This window comes from Parasteatoda tepidariorum, chromosome 3 (genome assembly GCF_982258835.1).
Source record: "Parasteatoda tepidariorum strain Cologne lab strain chromosome 3, Ptep-v5.0, whole genome shotgun sequence".
In the NCBI taxonomy this organism is placed as follows: domain Eukaryota; kingdom Metazoa; phylum Arthropoda; class Arachnida; order Araneae; family Theridiidae; genus Parasteatoda; species Parasteatoda tepidariorum.
In genome coordinates, this window is record NC_141757.1 from 75,486,007 (window position 1) to 75,506,166 (window position 20,160).

The 20,160-nt window shown below is 26.1% G+C and overlaps 2 protein-coding genes across 3 annotated transcripts in view; one reads left to right on the top strand and one right to left on the bottom strand.

Moving 5' to 3' along the window:
- The first annotated feature begins 204 nt into the window (after positions 1–204).
- LOC107448737 (uncharacterized) lies at positions 205–14,638 on the top strand. The gene is made up of 9 exons (XM_043045021.3): positions 205–389; positions 877–1,016; positions 3,859–3,951; positions 4,030–4,168; positions 7,385–7,425; positions 8,679–8,748; positions 8,835–8,871; positions 10,038–10,101; positions 14,388–14,638. The coding sequence occupies exons 1-9, from the start codon at positions 341–343 to the stop codon at positions 14,544–14,546; spliced, it is 792 nt and encodes a 263-aa protein (XP_042900955.1). The 5' UTR covers positions 205–340; the 3' UTR covers positions 14,547–14,638.
- Positions 14,639–15,136: 498 nt separating this feature from the next.
- Positions 15,137–20,160, bottom strand: part of trx (histone lysine N-methyltransferase trithorax) — a 98,406-nt gene continuing 93,382 nt past the window's right edge. For both annotated transcript variants that reach the window (XM_043045014.3, XM_043045008.3), the window contains exons 32-36: positions 18,178–18,307; positions 16,585–16,680; positions 16,436–16,503; positions 16,227–16,354; positions 15,137–15,343 (exon numbers count right to left, since the gene is read on the bottom strand). In XM_043045014.3, coding sequence (XP_042900948.2) covers positions 16,249–16,354; positions 16,436–16,503; positions 16,585–16,680; positions 18,178–18,307 — 400 coding nt within the window. In that variant the 3' untranslated portion in view covers positions 15,137–15,343; positions 16,227–16,248. The remainder of the gene's footprint in view (positions 15,344–16,226; positions 16,355–16,435; positions 16,504–16,584; positions 16,681–18,177; positions 18,308–20,160) is intronic.

The following is a 20,160-nucleotide window of genomic DNA, read 5'->3' on the forward strand; positions in this document are numbered from 1 at the left end:
CGGTTACAGCTACAGAAAGCATAACAAGCTTATTTATCGAAAACTCACTAATATTTTATAAGGAAATGGATAGCAATAACTATATATTTTCAACATACTTGATAACTATTTACCTCAAAATGTAACGGATCTTTCCAGGAAAAAAAAATGCCATTTTTATAATATTATCCAATCACAGCAAAGCATTGTACAGTATCTAGAATGATAACTCAATCTTGGCGAGTTTGGCGTAGAAATTATGTCTTCGTGTCTTTTTTTTTCACCGACTGTTGTGGTTTTTTGTGATCGAAGGACGAGTGAAAATTTATATAAATCGGTTCTCCAAAATTTTCGATAACTAATGGGTGAAAATATGCAAAGTCTAGCAAGCAAAGTTGCTTTAATAACAGGTAACAATTTCTATTGAGAATAAAAACGTTTTAAGACTTAGCATACATATATCAAAGGCTTACAATTTTGCAATAGCGCAACGCACCTCACAAGGTTAAAATTTTGCTATATTAAGTTAAGATAAAAAGAATATATCATATATTAGTTGAGTCAGGATGTTAGTCAAGACTTTTATTTTCAATTAATCACTAAGTTGCAAAATAAGATTTCTTTTAGCTATAAATTTCGTCAACGCATAGATTTGTAAGCATAATTAAGGATAAACATTCAGTATTTTTTTTATTTTTTCGCTGCTTTTTAGTTAAATAACACAGTAAGTATTCTTGTTTTATTTTAAAATTCTGAATTAGAATAACTGAAATTAAAAATATTGAAAATTATTAAATGGAAGTAAAATTAAATATGCTATTATTATTAAATCACCTAATTATTTTTCTTCTCATTCGATTAATTGTTATTTTGATTTGATTACAATTAATATTTTAGGTGCATCTTCTGGAATTGGTGCTGGTACTGCTATTCATTTTGCAAGTTTAAAATGCAAATTGAGTCTTACTGGCCGTAATGAAGAAAATTTAAAAAAAGTAGTTGAAAACTGTAAAAAAGCAGGAGCGAAATCTGAAGATGTAAGACTTTTAAAAAAAATCTACTAGAGTGTTACCTTAAATATTACTTAATTTTTTGAGAACTTATGTTTTTCCAATTTTTATGTTTATAGTTTGCATGAATCAATATTTAAAGAATCTTGCCTTATAATTCCTCCATGAAAATAATATCTCTAGTAAACCGTTATTGAACTTAATTTAAATTTGTAACATTCCAATGATGTAGTCTTGTTTCATTTTGAGAGCCAAAAATTATTGTAAGATTATTTTATTTCATTAGGTGTGTCGAACCAATCTAGTCAAATTTTGATTCGAGAGTAGAATCGTCTGCCCCTTCATGCTTATTTACTATTAATAAAATCATCGATTTTCCTGTAATTTCTCTCAAAATTTTTTATTAGAAAATCACACTTTTAAGTCATTTTTTGTTTTCTATAAGAACCGAAAAAAAAAAATTGCTAAAATAAAAGGGGTACTCAATTGTGAATCATATTTTATTTATTCAGCTCACAATTATTTGGTGAAACTGTTCTTAAATTATGAAAAGTGCTCCAAATTACGCATAAAATATAAAATTGCTGTTATGTGTTGTTGAACTAATGGAATTAACCAGGGTTGGAGTTTTTGCCGGCAAAAAGGGTTTTTTGCCAGGACAGTGGCAAAAACCTGGTAAAAACCGGCAAAAACTGGTAAAAACCGGCAAAAACCAAATTATCTAAATTGCTGATTAAATATTATTACAAAATACTTGAAACAAATTTAAATCAATCATAAGGAATAATAATTTTGAAACATTACATGAAAAAATTATTTTTAACATATTAATAATTAATATAAGGGTAATAATTTTTAAAAGATTGAAAGTTTGTGATCTCTTTTCATTTTAGAATCCTAAAATAAATGTTTTTTTACAAATAAATTATTATTTGTATAATATTATTATTTATTATAAAAAATTATTATTTGTACAATAATTAACAGCACATGTTGATAGATATTTTATGCTTTAAATTATAGTTATATTAATTTTAAAATAAGTTCATTTCACTGGAAAAAAGAGAATAATCACAAATTTTCCAATCAATAATGTTTTAAATTACTACTAAAATGATATATTATTACATTATCATTTAATTATGGAATAATAATTTCGTTAATTTTTTGTAATTATTTATATTCATAGTATATATTTCAATTTTGTATCAAAAATGTGTTTTTGTCCTCTCATCTTGGAAAATATAGGTTTTTGCCACTTTTTGCCAATTTGCTTGGCAAAAACCTGTTTTTGCCAGGACGGTTTTTACCGGTATTTACCATGGTTTTTTCCACCTGCGGCAAAATCTTGCCAACCCTGGAATTAACTGTTTAACCAATGGAAAAAAAATGACTAAACTAATTAAAATTAATGCGATAAACAACAGCTATTTAACACTACATCACTGTAATTTATATTTTTTTTATAACTTTTTTCATTTATTAATTTTTCTTACCCATGAGGTCAAAATTTCTGACTAATACGTAGTTTTGATTCGGAATGATGCTTTAAATTTGGAAAAAAAAATTGGAAATGTTCTCAATTGAGAATACTTATTTTAATTGTATTTCATTTTAATTTAAAGTGGTGTTCTGTTTGTTTTTTAAATGTTTTGTTAGTTATCTGTATTGTTTTATGTTGTCATTGATGTAAAAACTTCCTTATTAATAAAATCAAATCTTGTAATTATATTTTAAATATTTAATTTTGTTCTTTAACTTTTTCAATTAATGAATTTGATACCTAACAAAATTAAAAATAGCTTTTATTTACGGATTACCATATTTTTTAATAATAAATCATAAGAAATCAAAATTGCTAATTGCAACTACTAAATTTGTAAATTTTAACAACTGCCTCATTACAGAAAATCTTGGTATTGCATAATTCATACCTGCTCGCATATTCTTATTCCACTATTAATTATGTTCTGATGTTATTTCTTATGTTGCATGCTAAGTAATGTTGCTTGATCAAGATAATTGATAAATTAAAATTGTGAAATATTTTGTAATTGTTTAATCCTTATTTATATTTATAATAATGATTTTTTTTTATTAAAAATTATAAATGCTGGTAATATTGGTTTACATAATATCATTAAATAAGGGAAATTATAAGAATGGTAATAAAGTAGAAATCTTTTTGTTAAAGCTAGGGGATAAAGCAAAGTCTTTTCTTTTCTCGAATTTTTTTTTTAAAAACCGATTTACGTAAATATATTTTTAATATTTCCATGAAGGAAAGAAAATATTGTTAGCTTATATTTTTTCGATGTCCAAGTAGGGCAGGAAGTGAGTTACTCCTCTCAAATATGCATTTTTATATATAAAATTTTTTTTATTGCATAAATTTCTTTATATTTATTACTACTACTGCACACATTCCTAGTGGCTTTATTAAATTGGGACACCCTTTATGTATGTAATTGCTGCTGTTAACATATACTTAAGGAATTTTTTTCAATAAAGTAATAATAATTGCACTTATGTAGCAAATTAATACTTGAACAAGGAAAAAAAGTACAAGCATCAGAATCTATTGTTAGGAAGGCGGAATGAAAAACATCAAATCAAGCTTCCTAATTGTCTAGCAGCAGTACTTTGACAAGATTTCTCTGTAACCCTGAACGATGTTTCATTGTTAGCATTAAATAGGCTATTTTTTTTTTTTTTTTTTAAAATCAAAAAAATTCATAATTCCAATTTTTTGAAATAATAGCAGTCCATATTTGATAAGATATAATTTGAAAGTTGCTTATGAAAAATTTATTTAAATTACAAATTTTTTTTGCTGCTAAAATATCTGAAAGTTCAATTTTTATTTTAGATATCAACGGTAATAGGTGATGTATCTCAAGCTGAAGATATTAAACGAATTTTAAAATCTACCATTGATACATTTGGAAGATTAGATATTTTGGTAATTCATTGTTTACAATTTGATTTTTTGTCTTATTCTTCAAAATTTAATGTAATTAAAAAAGAACTATTTTTTTAGGTGAATAATGCTGGTGTTCTTATCCCAGGAACTGTGGAAAATACACCGTTAGAAACTTTTGACTTAACTTATAACACAAATATCAGAGCTGCATTCCTTATGTCCCAATTAGCTATACCATATCTGAGAAAAACTAAAGGTTTGAATTTGTTCTATTATTATATACTTTTATTATTTTCTATTTAAATTTGGTTCATATTTATGTAATTATTTTAAGTCAAATATTCTTAAGAGTTTAATTGTTAATAAAAACACATTTTTGCTTCTGTTTGATTTTTAAATGTTTTTTAATTATATTTAAGAAAAATCTAGCTACCTTTAGATAAAAATTAACAGCTATTTATCTCTTTTTACTATGCATATTAGTTACAGTAATTTTTAATCTGTCTTTTTAGCTCTTATTATATTTTTGATAAAATGTAAAACCAAATCTATGTTTTCAATATTTGTTTTCCTAATGAAAAAAATTGACACATATTTTTACAAAAACTATAGGGCAAAATTGGAGCTAATATACAAGAGTTGGTAAAAGTATTGTTCAATAGAAAATAACAACTCTACATTAATGCTTTGTGGTTGGGATACATGTTTTTTGTGGACTGTGGATAAAACATCAGACACGTAATAATATGCTTTTAATCTTTCAAAAAAAATAATTTATGCTGCAAAAAGAAGTAAACTCAAGGTTTTACTGTTTTATAATTGCAACTTATATTTAGTATTAGGTGCTCCAGTAACTGGGGCTGTATTTTTAGTGAAAAAGTATGAATAAACTTCGAAAACTACAGAAATACACTGTTTTATTAAGTAAACAGTAAAAATAACAGCACTTCTTTTTGCAGTAATGTTTTCAAGTACTAAATTCTTTTGTTTACCCATTTATCATTATTTACTGTAAACAGAAACAGATAAAAGAAAAGTTCATTTTTTATTAATGTCTAATAGGGTAACAAAAGATCAATAAAAGCAAATAGTAATTTGTAATGGAACTAAAAGTCACACTTATGCTTTTGTTAAAGTACTTTTTTTATTACCTTTTGGGAAATTGCACCATTTAGGAATGTTATATTTGTGGACTTTAGGACCATAAAAAATCAGCTCTATAAATTTGATCAGCTCTAATAATGTCTGTAATAATAAATTTTAATGACATTTAGGGTGACCTGGGGTAATTCCTGATCAAAAAACGCAAACATCTATTTTGTGAAAAAACTATTCAAAATAGAATTTTAATATTTATTGGAAGTTTGAGGCTATATGAGATGAGTCCAATGCCACCTTCTTTTGTTTGAAAATCTAATTAGAATTTAAAAGATTTTAAGTTTTTAGTGATCAGGAATTACCCCTGGTCTTGATCATTTCTGGGGTAATTACTGATCACCAGTTTTTATTGTAAAGGGGCTGTTTAAAAATAATTATGTAATGGTAATTAACAAATAAGACATCAAGATCAAACAAATAAACCAAAAAGATATGTTTAAGCAGTTAATAAAATGATTTATTTAAAAGCAAGTAGAACGATTAACACATTAAATTTTCAAAAATCTTTGCATCGTGCCATACACTTTAGGCAATCAGCCAACTCATTCTCATGTTCTTCTGAAATATAAGAGAGTTCCCACATGGGTTACTTTTGCTGGATTTTTTAACTTCATTAAGGGAAAGTGTAAAGTTAAGTAAGGTATGTCAACAGCTCTGGCAGCAGCTCTCACACTGAAATTTTCATTTTCAATCATTAAAAGAAATTCACTAATTTTGTTTTCTAGAAGCCTAGTATCCTTTTTAGGCTTATAATTTCTCACCATATTTATACTAGGCTAATTTATAAACTTAAAAATTATTCTAACAATTATACTAGGCTAATTTATAAGCTTAAAAATTATTCTAACGATGTACACACATAAAATTAAGATAGAAGCAAGGTAAGACAAATCAGAAATGGTGCAAATCAGAATACAGTCTTGTATACAGTTAAAAACAAATTTTGTGATGACAGTTAAAATATATTTTATAGTTGTTCCACTTAATAAATATGAACTGTTATTTAAGAAAAGACAATTAGGTATTTATAAGCTATTTTATATACTATTTATAAGAAGAAATGACAATGATCAGGAAATACCCCAGTGATCAATAATTACCCCATCTGTAGGGGGCAACATTTGATATAGTTTCCTATAATATAATCAATTATAATGTTTACAGTAGATGTGAAACAATTAAACAAAAACTTACACTACGTTTATATCAAAGAAAAAGAAAGTGACTCAAAATATTTATTATTAAGAGAAGGAGGGGGATCTTTGCAGAAATGTGCATATTTTGAAACCACCCATCTTTGAAATGGAAAATACAGAAAGCAGTTTAAAAGATACTTATTTTGTTAGATTAAACAAAAAATTATTATTAAGTAAATGTAGTTATACTCTAGTAAAGTGTACAAGCATTCTTGTCCATGTCCTAAATTTAAAAAAAAAATTTTTTTTTAAAATAAAACTTAGGTGATCATTATTTACCCCAGAAACAGAGTGATCGTGAATTACCCCGGGTCACCCTACACTTATACCATTTTTTAAAAATCTTTTTTAAAATAGTAAAAACTTGCAGTTATGGATATATGATATATTATGTTATGTTTGGAAGACAAAACTCAGTTTTTAATTTATAAAAAAATTTTAACTAATAAAAATTAGAATAAGTGTAAATGATACCAACACTTATTTTCACAAAAATTATTAGATCCGCTCAGATTCTTTTTTGACTGAGTTAAATGCTTTTAAAGTATGCAAATACCTCATTTGTAAATGGTGAAAATACCCACAAAGAAAAAAAAACTACAGAGAATATATAAAATAAATATTATAGAACTGAAACTATAATGTGTTTATGTGGCATTATTTTCACTCTTTTCATGTTTAGTTTTAATCATAAATAAAAATAGCAAGCTATTACTGTTCTATGTTGTACTGCATGTTTCTATTTTCTTTGTCTCTGTAATATTTTTGCCTAAGTAAAACTTTTATTTTTTATTATTTAAAAACTTTCTTTTTATTAAATTTTCTTCTTTTAAGTATTAAGTTAAAAACGTTTTAATAAAGATATGAAGATTTTTATTTTAGCTTAATGTAATTTTTTAATTTGCTAAAATAATTATTATAATTTTTTTTTTTTTAAGTAATTACAAGCTTTAAGCGTTAGTATTTGTTTCTTTCATTTGTTATTAAATTTTTTAAACAATTAAATTTGTTTAATGAAATACTAAAATTTTTTTTTCATACTTGTTTGTTAGAAATATATTAACTCTATTATTTTTTTTAAGTCATTGTTATATTGCTAAGATTAAGTTTAATTTTAGGTAACATTGTTAATGTATCAAGTATAGCTGGTCTTCGATCTGTAAGTATTTATTTTTATTAAAAATGTTAAGTTTGTTTTTTTCTTTTGTTTGAAGTTATTTTTGCTTTTAAATCAACCTTCATACTAAATTGTATTTTATTGTTTGAATTTTTAATTATTAAAATTTCATATGGGTTTGAAAATTTTTATTATTTTTATAAAGACTAATTTTTTTATTTTTTAAATATTTGTATTCCATTAAAATGTTTTCATACTGTTTAAATGCTACATATGTTCAAATATTTGTTTTGTATTGCAATTTTTCTACATTAAAAAATTTAATCTGTATTGTCAAATAAATTTTTGGAATCAAATTGATTTAAAATGAAATTTTTAAGATCAAGTTAATAATTGTGCTTTATTTATACATCTGCAATCAGTCAAAATATAGCTATTTAATTAGATTATAAAAAAAAAACAACAAACAAATTTTATGTTTGTAATAATTAAGCAAATGCTCATTCCCAATCAATATTGGATAACCTATAAATTTTTAAAATTCTTTTTATTCTTAAGAAGAATTATTAAATATATTTAAATAACTTGTTCCAAGTGCGAGTTTAGAACATTTAGCAATAATTTTTTTTTAGATGTAAATTTAAATGTTTTTGAATGCTAAAAAATGAGGTATATTTGGTGAGATAATTTTATGTATGGTGCAGGGCTTTATTGCACACTTATGTGTCATACACATATATGTCACAGTTGTTAAATTATTTAAAATAATCAGTTGAATGATTCTTTTAGTCATTTTACTGCACTATTACAGGTTTTATTTGATTTTTTATTTATAATCAACATTATTTATGTTATTAACATTATTAATGTTATTTGTAGGCCTAAAAGATACGGCCTTTTTTATACCTTTTGATAGTGAAGCAAAATTTTATTGTAAATTGTAAAAACCTTAATTTTGTAAAAAATAGACTTAGCGCTTTTTTACTTCTGAGTTATAGATTTATGTAGTGCCATATTTAAAATTTAGCAAATTTAACTTTGTATGCAATTTATCCATTAACTGAATTGTTACAGAAAAGGTGTAAAAACAGTAAATTAATCATCTATTTGCATTAAAATATGCATAAACATTTCTTTGAATAATATAAATAGTATTTAAAACTTTAAAATTCTTTAATGTTTCATATTTTTATTGAAAAAAAAATCTATTTTTTTTTTACCTTTTGTTTTACTGGTAATTAATGTGTTAGTTTTTGTTATATTTATATTGGTATTTGTTCATTTTTATTGATCAGTTTCCTGGAGTTGCTGCATATTGTATGAGCAAGGCAGCTATTGATCAGCTCACTAGATGTACTGCATTAGGTAATCAATGTGTCTTATTTGCAATTGTATTTGACAAACCTAATATTAAAATGAATTTTACTTAAAAAGTTTTTTTCCTCTTTTAGAAGTTGCAGCAGATGGAATCCGTGTTAATAGTGTAAAGTAAGTTTATATCTTATATTATTTTAAAATTTCTTCTTAAGAAATTTTTTAAAACTTTTACTTTGTTTTATTCTGAATTTCAATCATAATTTATATTTATGACATCCTGTACAACTTAATAAGTTCAACATTAAAAAAAAAAAGCAAACAAGTATTAAGTTATATAGATTTTTTTATATGAAATACAACTTGATAACTATAAGTAAATATCATTTTAATATTAATGCTTGAAAATATTTATACTTCTTCCCTATAATTAGTCATTCTAAATTCATAGTTGATAGTAAGTAATTTAGACTATATGTTAAAGGATCTGTCTATACCTTTTGTATCTCAACTGTAATTAAACAGGTTAATTTCAGATTTATTTAAAAGAAAAGCACAATTTATTAAATGAGCTAAATCTATTTTTTGGTATTCTCAAAAATAATTAGTAAAATAAAAAAAAAAATCTTTCAGATTATGATATTACTGTTGAAATGTTCAAGAATAACCTAGAATAATTTATTTGAAACATTTAGAAGTTATTTGTGTAAGTACAAAAAAAAAAACATTTTATGATTAACCAAAGATGAAATAGTATTCCTTTTTTCACCACACATACTCTGTTCAACAAAAACTGATAGTAGAAATAGATAAAGCCTCTGGGCACTTCTCATTTTCTTTGGCTGATTGACGCCAAAGTTATGACCAGCAAATCTGAACAATAGTAATTTAGAAAAGGACTACAAATGCAGCGAGAAACCAGCAAATTTAGTCAGTCTTGGCTTTAAGCAGCGAATCACTGTCTGCTTTCAGTCTCGCTGAGCAAAGTATATATACACATCTATCTGGTAAAATTAGTGTTGCACATTTATTACATAAACATGAGTGTGAGATGGAACATTTTATAAAAAGGCATATTTATCATAATTTTATAAATTAAAGTTTATATAATACTTTTGGATAGAATTAAGGACACATATATTTCATTTACCATGTTTTCTACATTTAATTTAAATTTTTGTGAAAATGAATTGCATGTGTTGGTTTTTCTAGGGTCATTTTCAAAATCTATTAAGAAAGTAATTTAATGTTATATTTAGAACAGTTTAATGTTTATTAGACTTTGAAGGGGTGAAAAATTGAAGAATAAAAATTCTCAAATTAAAATGTTCTTTTTTTAGCCCTGGTGTTGTAGTTACTAATGTTCACAAAAGAGGTGGAATGTCTGAAGAAGAGTATGCTAAGGTTTGCAACCTCATTTTTTGTTTCATGAAATATTCCTATCAATATTACTTTCCATATATTATGCATTTTCAACCAGTATACAGTGTTCTCCCTAAGCGTTTTCAGAAGGGCGGCGTGCTTTTATAATCCCTATAAATCAGGGTTGGCAAGTTTTTGACATGTGACAGTTTTTGACAGTTTAAACCGTCACGTCAAAAACCTCACTGTCAAAAATGTCAAAAACCTATATTTATATGTGAAATTTAATTAATACATAAAATTTATATATTTTTTAAAGGATAGTGTTTCTAAATATGTTCTAGAAAAAATAAATTTAAAATTTTGAAGAAACACTAATATTTTGAATAGTAACCAAAATCTTGTACTTTTGAAAACTCACATCTTTTGTAATATTATGTATTCATTTTCATGTGTTATTGAAAATCTGCAGTGATATTATTAAGAAATTTATTCATAACCAAATTTAGTGTAAAGTATAGATTATACTAAAAATTAGACATTTTTAAAGATAAACATTAGCAGTTTTGTACATTAGACATCTTCTTTTAAAGAAAATTTTTTTTTTAATATTCTTTTAAATCTTCTTAATAATCTTTTTAACATAAGACAATACAAATTTAAGTGCTTTCTGTTAAATACACAGAGTAGTTAGTGTCGATTTACAGTATATTCAGCCTATTCATTTACTATGCTGAAAATTTAGTTTATCCAAATACTTGTGAATTTCATTTTGCTGAATACGATATAGTTGTGTTGAATATCTAAATATTCAGCTGTTGAATAATTACTTCTTGCTTTCAAGATATGCATTATTTGTATTCTTAATACAAGTGGAGAAAAAAAAATTAATAGATAAAAATTTTTTAAAAATGATAAGTGTAATAATTATAAATGAATATAATGAACAATATGAATTATATTTATCATTATTCATAAATACAGTGAATTCGCGATAACTTGAATCTGATAGGACTGACGAAAAACTTCGACGTATCGAAAGTTCGACTTACCGTTAGTTTCGGTTTTGGACTTTCAAAATATTGTCGGATTATTTAATCAATGCTTATTAATTACAAATCTTTTAATTGCTTACAATATTTAAGATCATTTTTCTGACAAGCCATTTACGATAAGACTGTTTGAAGCACTTGTACTTGTTTGCATACCCTGGTCCATCGGCAGCAACTTTGCTGTTGTGTCTGGTGGGAGAAACTGCAAGTTTACTGCTTTCAAATTAGGTAGATCACTATATGATGTGCATTTATTCATAAAGAGTATCACTTTCTTTTTTTAGCGAAGAATTTCCGATCCAATTTTCTTACATAGTCTTCAAATAAAACTGATGTCATCCAAAACATTTTGTTAGACTTGTAATCCAAAGGATACGTTTATACATTCTTGAAACATCGGGGATTTCGGTTTTTTTCCGATATCAAGTAAGGGCAATTTCTCTGTCCCAGACTAAGACGGTCAAACGTTCCTCGCTCATTTTACCCCCTGAGCAGTTTTCATCCTTAAACATCATAGTCTTATTTGGAAGACATTTAAAAAATAAACCCATTTCATCAATATTGAAAACATTTTCACTGTATCCTTGAAGTAAATTTGGTAACGTTTCCTTTAACCACTGTTCACATACTTCAAAAGGGAAAGCTTTAGCTTCTCCATGAAGAGTGCGAAAGACATTGTGCGTGTGTTGCAAAGGAAGGGGCAAGATATCAGCTCCTGGGTTTTTTTTCTTGCTTTAAGAGATCCAAAAAAAATCGAGTTAAAGGGAGTAAAATTCGAGTAATCGAGAATAATTAACATGAAATTGAAGATAAAAGGGTCGGGACCTCATAAAAAAAAATCGGGTTATAGCAGGGTTTCCGCTACGGTAGCTTTTTTCGCAAAATGCGAAAAGACCCCTCAAAAATGCTAAAATTCAACAAAGCATTTTCGCATTTTTGCTAAAGGATTATACTAAATTCCATTTTAAAAAAAAGCTTCCGCGAAAAACCATGACGCTAACATCCATGAAAAAAACTTGATCAAACAAGAAGGAGAAAAAATCTAAATATCTTTCGCAAGAAGAACCATGACGCTAGCGTTCACGAAAAAAAAATTTGATCAAACGAGATGAAGCATAGCGATCAACAAAAATGGCTAGAATATATGATATATATATTTGTTAATGATTAATATTTAGGGCCCTGAAAGTGCATTTAACTTTCAAGAAGCATTTGTAAAATGGGCAAACATGAAAGAAAGGAAGATTGTTAATTATAAACCAAAATGTTTTGATAAATAATAAATGTGTTTTTTTTTTGTTATAGGTATTCTTTTTGATATTCTTGTACATTAAGCTATTCTTTGTCAGATAACTTACAGTACTTGTTTGATATAAAGTAATTTTATAAGCCTAATGGCATTTTAGCATTTTGCTAAAACTTTTTTTCAGATTTTAGCTTTTTTGCTAATGAATTTTTAGACTCAGCGTAAACCCTGAGTTATAGTAATATTCGAGTTATAGCGAATTGACTGTATAACTTACTTTTAAATTCAAATTAACGTATTGGATAATAAAGATATTCGGTATAACATTAAAAAAAAAATTTTATACACTTGTATCTTGTATCAAGTTTGTATTTATACAACATAACTTGTAAGTTCCTTATAAATATTAGTTATATGTTCCTTGTATGTCAAAAATGCATAGTAATAAACTTTTAATTTTCTTAAGTATCAAAAAGAAAAAAAAGAAAAATTTAAATATAAATATTTAAACAATTTTTGTGCAAAATTTTTCTGCAAAATTTTTCTGCACGTGCATTTGAATATAAATTTCTGAGATTTTAAATCTGTTATTTTACCTTAATTTTAATTAAAAAATAATTTAAAACCTGCTGATTACCTATAGTATAATTAAATTTCAATATAATGCATGGCAACTGTTGGTAGTTTTGAAGTTTATATATTTTCTTGGCAAACTTCAGTTTTTGACATTTTTGACGGTTTAAACCAGTATTATACCCTTGTCATGTCAAAAACCACTTTTTGACGTCAAAAACCCAACCCTGCTATAAATGCACCCTCTTTGTAAAAATAAGCTGTCATCCCTTAAAAACAGTCGTTTTATTTATATTCCATCTTTAAAAAAAATATTCCCTGTTTAAATAATTACACACTGGTATAATTATCTGTGTTTATAGGTTTAATTCTGATTAGGTACTACTACAAATATTTACTTTATTCGGATTATCCTCAACTCTATACGTTTTTATAAATATCTCTTTTTTCGGGGTAGGAATTGATAAATACCTTTTTTTTTTGTATAAAAACACTGCACCTTTAAATGTTTATTTTCTTATAGTTTTCAGTCTAATTTATAGAAAAAAACTTTCAAACTGTTTATGGATTAATTGTTTTTTAACATACCTTAAATTATTTTTATCAACAATTTTTTCTCTTTAATAATAAGAAAAACATATTTTTTGATATATAATAAAATAGCATAAGAGGGTAATTTAAAAATTGTGGAAGATCAAATTCAATTATTGCATAATATTACACATTTTGATAAATTTTATGGGGGTGACTGCCATTTCAAAACTCAAAATGCCCATTTTTGAGAGGCAGTGCCCTTCCTTTTTTTTAATTCCTAAGGAGAACTCTGCAGTACATACATATGCAAATAAACACATTCATTTGATTAATGATTTGTTAGTACCATTTTCTATCACTACAAATTTTATTTTAATATTGCAAATATATTTTTTGTACTCATATATATATAATTTAAAAAAGAAATAATACTTTATGACATAAAAAACTGTTTCAAGATAAATTTAGATTTTGTTCCTTACAACAATTTTTTCTCTCTTTTTCATTAAATTGGTAGGTCAAGCTATTGTATAATGCAATATTTTGTCAACCTGCCATTAAGGTATTAGGTATCATTAATCACTACAACATTTCAAAAAATTGTTTTTTGTTGCTGATAATAATTCATTTTTATTCAATCTTCAGCAATTTCGAATGTTACTTTTGCATGCATTAATATAGTTTATATTCTTACAATAGGGAGGAGACTATTTCATTTTTTTTTCATGGTTTAAATAATACAAATCATCTAGACAAAATTCTTATTTAATGTACATTATCGAGCATTAAAAATTGTGTTTGGGGATACAATGTTTTGTATAATTTAAAGATGGCCCTTTATTTTCACAGAGCAAGAGCTAAAGATAAATTTTTTTTTTAAATATGAACCTAAACTGTTTTTAATAATTGATTGTATTTACTAGTTTTTAGAAAAAGGCAAAGAAACTCATCCTATTGGCAGGGTTGGAACTGTTGAAGAAGTTGCACAAACTATTGCATTTTTAGCTAGTGATTGTTCTTCTTTTACAACTGGTGTGAATTTTCCTATTGATGGTGGCAGGGGTGTGATGTGTCCCAGATGAAGTTATGAGATTATACTTTATAAATTTTTCCTTGCTTTGTTTTTTCAATATTGCTTCAAGAATTGAATAAACTTTATTTTGTTACTTGTTAATTTTGTTCTTTATTTACATTTACTAGTTAAAATAATCTACAGTAACAATCCTTGAAACTCTTTACCCTTACTTTAGTTTCAAAATTCATGGATATTTTTTTACAACAATTCTCTAGTTCACCTCTTTATAGTATTTTGCTACCGTTGCTATAGTTTTTGAAAATATACATATATAAAACCTTTAATGAGTCTTTTTTATGCATTAATTTTTTGTCTGAAATCTTTTCTATGTTTATTTTTCTGAATGAAAAGCTTTCTCGTAATTATTGTCCAGTTTTTTTTCAAAAAGGATAGTTTGACTTAATAAGGAGAGCTGTTTAAAAACGCAATTTTTTTTCCTTTCCTGTACTGCATGATTCACAGTTTGAGGAATAAGAGTTTGAACAAAGGTAACAGTGAAACTAATTTGTTACCTCAGCAAGAAGTGTATGATCTGTGATAAAAACAGCAATTAGCAGAAAAATAATACATTTGAAGGGAAAGAAAAAAAGAATCACAGAAAATATAAAATCCAATTTTATTTACAATAATAAAAAGTTCAATTTCTAATTATATATATACAATAATTTATAATACATTTTTATTATTCTATGATAATGAGGAACAGCACCTTTTGATACTTAAAAATAATAAAAAGCTAGGCTACATAAAACAAGAATAAATTATCACAGTTAGAAACATTTTCGCATGCTTTTAAGCTGCCACCTGAAATAGAATGTATTAAGCATGAAATATATTTACAACAAACAAACTTATGAATGTTATATTAATATTATTAACTACCGTGCCTAAATTAGAAGTGTGACTCAAAATAAACAATTTTGTTAGGTTAAAATGTGCTGTTGTCCAAAGAAGGATCTCTATTTTTAATTATTTTTCCGAATGATTTTTATTTCTTGTAATTAGGAAATAAATAATTAAACATACAAACATTTACTACAAGTTTTTAAATACATTAAATTAGAATCCAGCAATTGTTGGATGTTTAAACGCATATTACGTAATAATTCTAGAATTTTTCTAAGTCCTGTATAATCTGAAGTGTTTTTTTGACACTTTGTATTACATTTTCTTAAAAATGTTACATTTTCCCAACTAAACAAGCTTTCATGCAGGATGTTTAGTAATTTTAAAGTCGATTTTACAGTATTTAATATACAAAATACTTGCGAGTGTGATTTTGTTGTACTGAGTTTCTCTTCCTTAATAAACATGCAAAAACAGTCTACATCCCCAGTTACAGTCTCTTACTTCATATTATTTTTTGCTCCAAAAATAAAAGCTAAGCCTACATCATTGATATTATTAAGGATTTGTTCAGTTAAATAAATGGAAGAACATGCTACAGAATATTTTGAAAACTTTCAAATTCAAGAATATGTTCAAGAATACTGTCTTTAAGTATTAAACGTAAATTTATGTTTAAATTAAATGTCATCAATAAAAAAAAAAAGTTTCAGCAAATAAGTTTTTTTAAAACTTGCTAATGCTGATTTTCTCAAATTGTTTAAAATGTAATTTAACGTGTTCTCTCACTAAGCTTGATTATTATTAAAAGATCTAAATTATTAGTTATTATAATACTCACACAGCATTTAAAGGTAATTGAACTAGTTCAAATACTTTCGACATCTTCGAGAATTACAGTGACAAGGTATTTTCTCATCCTCAAATGGAAACTTGTAGTCATAGGTCAATTCTTCTCCCTTCATAATTCTGTTAAAAAAAAAAAAGTCACAGTTAAGTACTGGCTTTAATTTGTAAAATAATTCATTAGATAATATTAATTATTCTTACTTCCTGAGGGCAAAGATCACAATATGTTTCTTTCCATCCACAGTTATTACTTTTGAAAAACAATTGGGCTGAAAAAGAAAATCATGCATGAAAATTTTTTTAAAATACTAAAAGGTAACAATAGAAATATAATGAAAGACGATGCATACTTCACAGGAGTGGTTGATAAACCTAGCAGCATTGCCATGCATTGTTGCATCCACAACTTCATCATCATCAATTCTAAACATGTAACATCCAATGCCCTGAAAGAATTTGATTTGAAATTATAAGTATGAAATTTTAGTTTAAAGGCTCTCTTCACACAAAATGATTCTGCTTCCTTCATGTTAATCTACAGATTTTTTGTTTCATTTTATTCATTGCAGTATGCTGAGCTGTACCTAGTTATCAAATTTTAAATTTCATGATTACAAGCATTTTAAATTTTTCTTCTTCTCGTTATATAGTAACTTTTAAGAAGTTAAACTACATACAACTTTAAAATTGGGGAACTGAATACATAGCAATGAACAAAAGGAAACCAAGTATTAATTCGTTACTTAATAGATAAGAAAATTCTTATAATTCTTCATATGTTGACATGGAAGTAGAAGAATCCCTTTTCTGTCTGAAGAAACCTCAAGAGTATATAATAAATAAAAATATATCTATATATTCTCCATCCTTAGAACATGAACTAAATGTCACAAAGATCTTGAAAACTTTTTCAAAAAATAAGTACAGTACAAAGCCACAAATCCATAGGACACTATTTTACAATCAAAATAAACAAATCTCTTTCCTTTTTTTCAATTTCTAGACTGAGAAGAAAAAACTATGAGTATTAATGAAGTTGAATATGAACAGTGTTTGAAAAGAACACTCGAAGACAAGCTTTGTTTCTCTTTAACTTACAAATGTTTTTATTAATAAAATCCACTAAGTTATGTTCCTTGTTATATGTATATAACTAATTTGGATTAATTAACTTTTTGTGTATAGGGCCTTTTTTAATGTTATATTTATTTAATTATTTGCCAAGCTACTTCTTCACATAAATAAATAAATAAAAAAAAAAGAGAGAGAAAGAAACATGTTTTATTTATGAGAGTCCAAATTATGGTCTGTTCGATTTTCTTTATTTACTTTTTAAACCATAAGAAAAAGTTTTAGTATGAAATTGTCATTATTTATTGATTTTTTATTTTCTTTATTGAATAACACATTTTATGATGTTTGTTTACCTTAAAGATCTATTTTCCAAAAAAATTCCTTTTCCAGACTTATCTAAGCCCTGACTATTCTGGATATGGTTCTTTCCACTGTAGTTAAAATAGTTATGTAAATAAATGAGAAAATACTGCAGGGTGGTCACAAAAAACTTCCTTATCTTTCCCAGATCTATTTTATTGAATTTTCCTTTTTTTTGTAACCAGTGATATAAATTTTATTATTAATTCTTCAGTTATGCCTTTTTTTTATTTTTATAAAAATAAATTTAAAAAAAAAACACTCTTGTTATTTGGATAGAAAATAAACATTCTTTAAAAAATTATTATTACAAGTCTTTTGGTATTCTGTTGGAAAAAACATTGGATTGTTATGTTAAAATTAATTTATTTTTCCTGATTTTGAGGTTTTCCTGTTCTGTGGCCACTCTGTGAAAGTTTTAATTTTACATTCCAAAATTTTGAGTTAAAGTGATTGTATTTATCTACAATAAGTTCTATCACAAAAATAAAGAAGCAATCATTATTTACTTTGCTTTGATAAATGCGTTCTCTTTTATCTGTAAGAATAGATCGAATAACTTCACCAGCATATTCAATAACCAATTCGCCAGGATCAATAGTTCTTTTGCAAAAAAGTCCTCGACCATGAATACTCGATCTGAAAAAGAGATATAATATGAAGTGCTCTTTATAACTAACTACTTATGAAAATATAGAAAAATTTAGCTTTTTCCTTGAATTCTTAGTTTATGAATAATAATATTTTTTCTTTGCATCTAAAAATGTCCACACATTTATTGTGGCAGGCACAGTCTTACCCAACAATCAGGCTAGAGTTTTATTTCCTGCGGCCAATGCCGGGTGTCAATTTGAATGGCTCTTTTTTGATAACGATAGTGTTTCAGAATTCACTCTTCTCGGCAATTAATCATTCCAGGGATGAGAGTAGTCAGAAAGTAAAAAAGAGGAAATCCAAGAATATATATATATAAAAATCGCACTTTTTTTGTCAAATTTTTGTTTAAACTTGTAATCATGTGATTATAAATCCCGACATGAGGCTTTTAAATCACGTGAAAATGAAACTCTACATCGAATTTACAAAATGCGAAAATACAAATCATGATGCGTAATTTTTAGATCAAGATGCATAACTGCAAAAACGAATCACGACATTGGATTTTAAGCTCGCGTAGGGTTTTAAAAGCTCGTAAATACAAATCGCGATATTGGTTTTTTAATCTCGTAAATAAGAATCGCAATGTACAATATTTAAATGGCCTGAATAAGAATTGCAACGTTCAACTTTTAAATCAGGTAAATACGAAAATCGATGTTTGATAATAAAATCGCGATTTTAAAAATGCAAAACACGATATTAGATTCTTAAATCTCGTAAATACGAGTCATAATGTACGATATTTAAAAAGCGTAAATAAGAATTGCAATGCGCAACTTTTAAATCAGGTAAATACGAAAATCGATGATTGATAATAAAATCGCGTGAATAAAAATCGAGATATTTGCAGAGTCTGGACTTCTGATTTCTAAAAGGCTTGTTTGAATTGTTTTTTGTTTACACAATAAATAAAAATTTACAATATGAATTGAATGAGCAAATAAATATTTTCACCACAAATCCACCTCTATTTTTTTTCGCTTTTTTTGTTTGCTTTCTCACCAGAATACAAGAAGCAGCAACGTCTAAATTACGAAGATACGAGCTATCCCGCCGACGGATAAAAAATACGGAAAATCTTATTTTCTGTGCGTGAAATCGGAGAAAATAGCTAATATAAGTAAACATGCGGAAGGATTAGCAGCTAGGACGTAGTTTGAATTTTCTGTTTTTCTTTGAAAATTGTAAATAAATATAATAATTTGACTTCAACGACTAAATTTTTTTAAAAAAAAACGGGATATTTATAAATGAATAAAAAAAAAAACCAAACTTTTAGAGAATCTGAGTTTTTGATAAAAAGGCTGAAATTCGAGAGACAAAAGCGAAAAAAATCTCATCCCTGTATAAAGGTCAACCAGTTTTATCCCAAGGAAATGATTTTTAGAGAAACTTCAGAGGGAGGAATGAGGACTTCAATAATTTCGCTCAGCGGAAAATTAAATTCCTCATAAAATATTTTAACTTGTGCAAAAAAAAAAATTTCAGCTGAAATTAGCGGAAAAAATGGAAAAATCTGAGAAAAAGCGGAAACCCGCGAATCCGCGGAAGAATCTCATCTCTGTCATTCATTCAGAAAAATCCATGTATGGTTGGTAAGTATGTTTAGAAGCCAGATAGTCAGTACTACCTTTCAATCAAAATTGTGGCAGGGTAAAGCGTGTCTGTAGCAATATTGTTTTCAGATCATCAATAAAGATGCATCCCAGGCTGTTGCCAATTACCTAACAGCATAGTTCCAGTAGAACATTTATAATAAAATTAGACCAAATTAGCATCGGAAAATGTATAAACTGAGAATTATGTAAATGCTGTTAATCTGTATGCACTTA